The sequence below is a fragment of the Corapipo altera genome, unplaced genomic scaffold (assembly GCF_003945725.1).
Source record: "Corapipo altera isolate COAL_440 unplaced genomic scaffold, ASM394572v1 60546, whole genome shotgun sequence".
Taxonomy (NCBI): Eukaryota; Metazoa; Chordata; class Aves; order Passeriformes; family Pipridae; genus Corapipo; species Corapipo altera.
Window position 1 is genome coordinate 15442 of NW_020885268.1, and position 5479 is coordinate 20920.

Consider the following 5479-nt stretch of genomic DNA (forward strand, 5'->3'; position numbering starts at 1 on the left):
GGTGAAAGGAAAGGGGGAAAATTAAAGGGAAAAGGGGAGAAGGTGAAGGAAAAGGGAAAAAATTGAAGGGAAAAGGGGAGAAGAGAAAGGAAAAGGGGAGAAGGGGAAAAGGGGGAGAAGGGGAAGGGAAAGGGAAGAAGGGGAAAGAAAAAGGGGAGGAAATAAGGGAAAAAGAGGAGGAGATATTAAGGAAAAAGGGGAGGAGATGAAGGGAAAAGGGAACGAGGGGAAGGGAAAAGGGGATGAGGGGAAGGAAAAGGGAAGAAGGGGAAGGGAAAAGGGAAAAAGAAGGGAAAAGGGAACAAGGGGAAGGAAAAGGGAACAAGGGGAAGAGAAAAGGGAAAAAGGAATGAGGGGAAGAAAAAGGGAACGAGGGGAAGGAAAAGGGAACGAGGGGAAGGAAAAAGGGAATGAGGGGAAGGAAAAGGGAACGAGGGGAAGGAAAAAGGGAACAAGGGGAAGGAAAAGGGAAGAAGGGGAAGGAAAACAGGAACAAGGTGAACTTGGAGTCGGAGCAGAGCAGCCCAAAAGCCCGGGAATGGGAATGCTCAAGCCCCACCCAGTGGGATTTGGGGGGAAAACGGGATCCAAACCGGGATATTTGACCACCCGGACGGTCGATCCCTCCGGAGTTCTATTCCCGGAGGGAATCCCGCCGCGTTCCCGAGGCTCACCTGGGTGGGAGGGACGGGTGAGGGCTGGTGGGAGCCAGAGGAGGATTTTTCCAGGGCGTTCAGGCGGCTCTCCAGCTTGAAGATGGCCATCTGCAGGTCGGAGACCACTGGGAAAAGGAGGGAAAAATCGGGAAAAGCCACTCAAATTTTCCCAGATCCGGGCGGGATTCCGAGGCGGGACGAGGATTTTCCCCACTCACCGCTGCGGAGGTTTTGGTTTTCCACTTCCAGGTGGGAAATCCGGGCCAGGAGCTCGTTCTGGTCGCCGGCGGCTCCGGAGGCGCTGCCGCTCTGGAAGGAGGAGGAAAAGTGGGATGAGGCGGAGCCGGTTCCGCCCGTTTTCCCGAAAATTCCACGCGGCAAAACCCGGGGGGGAGGAGGGAATTGAAGAGCTTGAACTAAAAAACGTGGATGTTTTCCCCTCAAAGGGTTTTATAAAATCGGGATAGGGAATAAAGGGGCTCCAGGACGGGATAAATCCCGAGGGATTCCAGCCGGTACTAAGGATAAAGTGACTTTTCCCGCTCTTTTGCCATGGAAAACATGGAAAACTGATCCCAAATTTCACACCAAACCCCCTTAAAAATCTTGGAATCCCTCAGTCTCCTTCCTCTCCCAACAAACGGAGTCACTGGGAAAGGCAGGAAGAGATCCCAGGATTTCTACATTCCCAAATTCCCGGCCCAGCTTTTCATTCAGAACAATTTAAACCCCACAAATCCCGAGGGAATAATGTGATCCCGAGGATTCCAATGGATTTTTTTGGGGAGGCAATAAAGAGCTTTTTGTTTTGTTTTATTAAGGAGGTTCCTCATCCAGCGATTCCGAGGAGCAAAGGGAAGGAAAACAACGGGAGAGTTTCGTTTCCAAGGGAATAGAAACAGGGGGAATAATTTATCCCACATGGAATTCCAAAGAGATCTCACTTGGGATGGAGAGAAAACAGGGAGAAGAGGAAGAATATGAGGAGCAGGGAAAGGAAAAAGCAGGGCCTGGATCCCAGAAATCCGGGAACGGTTTGGGATGGAAGGGACCGGAAAGATGATCCCGTTCCCATGGAAAGGGAAAACTTCCACCATTCCAGGCTGCTCCAATCCGGCCTTGGACACTTCCAGGGATGGGGCTGGAGATTCCTGGAGTGGGAAGGTCTCCAGGGAGACCCTTCTCCAGAAATTCCACCTTTTCCAAGTGGAATTCCAGGAATTCCGGCGCGAATCCCCGACCCGGGAGCCGGGAGACCTCAAATCCCGAGATCTCAGCCCCAGGATTATTCAGGAGAGGGAGAGGCGGATCCATCCCCAGGGACTGGGAAGGAGCCTCCTCATCCCAACCGGATCCTGTCCCATTCCCTTGGAAAACTTACGGAGGAGCGTCCCGGCTGCTTCCGGGCACGGCCACAGGGAACGTCCCGGCTCCGAGCAGGAGGAGCAGGAGCAGGAGCAGGAGCAGGAGGAGGAGGAGGAAGAGGAGTCTTCTGCTGCAGGGAGCGGAAAAGTTTGGGAAGAGGGGAAAAGTTTGGGAAGGCAGGGAAAGTTGGGTAAAGTTTGGGAAGACGGGAAAGGTTTGGGAGGAGGGAAAAGTTTGAGAAGATGGGAAAGGCTTGGGAAAAGTTTGGGAAGACAGGAAAGGTTTGGGAAGGCAGGAAAAGTTTGGGAAGAAGGAAAGGTTTAGGAAGAAGGAAAGGTTTGGGAAAAGTTGGGGAAGACGGGAGAAGTTTGGGAAGGCACGAAAAGTTTGGGAAGACAGACAGGAAAAGTTTGGGAAGAGGGGAAAAGTTTGGAAAGATGGAAAGGTTTGGGAAGAAGGAAAAGTTTGGGAAGACGGGAAAGGTTTGGGAGGAGGGAAAAGTTTGAGAAGATGGGAAAGGCTTGGGAAAAGTTTGGGAAGAAAGGAAAGGTGTGGGAAGAAGGAAAAGCTTGGGAAGATGGGAAAAGTTGGGAAAAGTTTGGAAAGACAGGGAAAAGGGAATGATGTGGGAAGATGGGAAAAGTGTAGGAAGAGGGGAAAGGTTTGGGAAGATGGGAAAGGTTTGGGAAGAGGGAAAAGTTTGGGAAGATGGGAAAAGTTGGGGAAAAGTTTGGGAAGAGGGGAAGGTTTGGGAAGAGGGAAAAGTTTGGGAAGAAGGAAAAGTTTGGGAAGGTGGGAAAAGCTGGGCAAGGAGGAAAAGGTTTGGGAAGACATGGAAAAGTTTGGGAAGAGGGAACGATGTGGGAAGATGGGAAAAGTGTGGGAAGAGGGGAAAGGTTTGGGAAGAAGGAAAAGTTTGGGAAGACAGGAAAGGTTTGGGAAGAGGGAAAAGTTTGGGAAGACAGGAAAGGTTTGGGAAGGCAGGAAAAGTTTGGGAAGACAGGAAAGGTTTGGGAAGGCACAAAAAGTTTGGGAAGACAGGAAAGGTTTGGGAAGGCAGGAAAAGTCTGGGAAGAAGGAAAGGTTTAGGAAGAAGGAAAGGTTTGGGAAAAGTTGGGGAAGACGGGAAAAGTTTGGGAAGGCACAAAAAGTTTGGGAAGACAGACAGGAAAAGTTTGGGAAGAGGGGAAAAGTTTGGAAAGATGGAAAGGTTTGGGAAGATGGGAAAAGTTTGGGATGACAGACAGGAAAAGTGTGGGAAGACGGGAAAGGTTTGGGAAGAGGGGAAAAGTATGGGAAGATGGGGAAAGTTGGAAAAAGTTTGGGAAGACGGGAAAAGTTTGGGAAGAGGGGAAAGGTTTGGGAAAAGTTTGGGAAGAGGGGAAAAGTTTGGGAAGACAGGAAATGTTTGGGAAGATGGGAAAAATGTGGGAAAAGTTTGGGAAGATGGGAAAAAGTCTGGGAAGGCAGGAAAGGTTTGGGAAAAGTTTGGGAAGGTGGGAAAAGTTTGGGAAGGTAGGAAAAGGGCTTCCCCACTCGGAGGCAGCTCAAGGGCGGGAAAGATCCACATGCAGGGAAAAGTCTTGGAAAAGTCTTGGAGCAGGGGGGATGTGGAGCACCCGGAGCACAAACATTCCTCCAGGAATTCCAGAGGCTTCTCTTGCATCTGAACTAAAGGAGCAGCTCCGGGATGGAACAAATCCCGAGGGATTCCAGTTGGCACCGAGGATAAAGTCGTTTTTCCCGGCCTTGGATCCCCAAAATGCCACGGAAAACATGGAAAACTCGACCCCAAATCTCACACCAAGCCCCTTAAAAAAATCTTGGAATGCTTTGGAATCTTGGAGCCCGTGGGAAGTTCCTGCAGCACTCAGGGATCATCCCTGGGGCACCAGGGATAAAAATCATGGAATGGCAGAGGCGGGAAAAGCCTCTGGAGTCCATCCCAGCGTTCCCCAATCCCTGTTCTCAGGTGCCACATCCACGTCCCAAATCCTGGGATCCATCCCAAACCCTGGGATCCATCCCAAATCCTGGGATCCATCCCAAATCCTGAGATCCGCAGGGATCCACGATCCCACCGGGGATGGCGGCGACTCCACCCTCGGGCCGGGGTGAAAATTCCAGGAAGGAATTTTCCCAATATTCCACCAGAACCTCCCCCGGAACAACCTGGAACTGTTTCCTCTCATCCCGTCCCTCGTTCTCTGGGAGCAATTCCCAAATCCCACCCGGCTCCACCTTCCCATCAGGGAATTTTTGGGAACAAGGTCCCTCCCGATCCCTCTTTTCTCCAGGATGAGCCTTTCCAGCTCCCTCGGGAAGTTTTCCAAACCCTTCCCAGCTCCGTTCCCAACCCTGGACACGCTCCAGCCCCTCGGGATCTTCCTTGTCATTAAACATCCCAGTAAATCCCAAAAAATCCCTGATCCCAGGATTTGAGGGGCCTCAGCACAGGGAGAGGACACTTTTATTCCCTGTTAATCATAATCCCACAAAAAAAGAGGGAAGAAGGAAGGGATTCAGGGTCTCCAATTGGAATTCCTCCCTTTCCCAAATCATGGAGTAAGAGGAGCATCCAGGTCTCAAAAATCCTGGGATCTGGTCAAGCCACAAGCTCAGAAATCATGGAAAAGTTGCCTCTGTGGGATCTTCCCTGAGGGAAGGATGATCCATGCCTTGGGAAAATGGGATCACCAGCCCACATCCCACTCCCCAGCTTCCCAAATTTTTCCCAACTTTTCCCATCTTCCCGAAGTTTTCCTGCCTTCCCAAACTTTTCCTTCTTCCCACACTTTCCCCCTCTTCCCAAACCTTTCCCATCTTCCTAAACTTTTCCCAACTTTTCCCATCTTTCCGAAGTTTTCCCCTCTTCCCAAACTTTTCCCCTTTTCCCAAATTTTCCTATCTTCCCACACTTTTCCCTCTCCCAGCTCCACAAGAAGTTCCATACAAGTGCCTGGGAATTTTACCAAGGATAAGAATTCCCAAATTCCCAAGGTGGGGAATTCCACAGCGATTTCTCCTGGATGGAACCCCTCAATCCCAAATTTTTTAGTCCCAATTTTGGGGCTGAGCCCATCCCAAAAACATCCTGCGCTTGGAATAATGCCAGGATTCCACTGGAATTCCGTCATCCCAGCAAACTGAATCCCTAGGAATTCTGAAGGCTGCAAAACAGGATCCCAAGCCGAGGAAAGTAGGGATGGAAACATGTTCTTTTCCCGAAAATTTGGCTCCCTAAATACAGATCAAACAGCAGAGATCAAAGCTTTTCCTCATGAAAATTCCTGGTTTTCCCAATAATTGAGGTGCTCCAAGCTGAATTCCCTGGAAAACCCCATTCCTTTGCACATGCCCTAAAAACTGGAGGGGAAACAGGGAAGAGAAGGTGGATCCCAAAAAAAGCCACATTCCAGCACTTCCCTACTCAGCCAAGATCTGTGGGAACATCCCAG

General features: G+C 50.4%; 1 protein-coding gene across 2 annotated transcripts in view; it reads right to left on the reverse strand.

The window, feature by feature from the left end:
• Nucleotides 1-5479, reverse strand: part of LOC113940321 (elongation factor 1-delta-like) — a 9018-nt gene that overhangs the window by 1815 nt on the left and 1724 nt on the right. The window contains exons 3-5 of one of the 2 annotated variants that reach the window (XM_027631450.1): nt 2038-2151; nt 875-965; nt 675-781 (exon numbers count right to left, since the gene is read on the reverse strand). In XM_027631450.1, the coding sequence (XP_027487251.1) occupies nt 675-781; nt 875-965; nt 2038-2151 (312 nt within the window). The remainder of the gene's footprint in view (nt 1-674; nt 782-874; nt 966-2037; nt 2152-5479) is intronic. The other variant, XM_027631451.1, reaches the window with a different exon arrangement.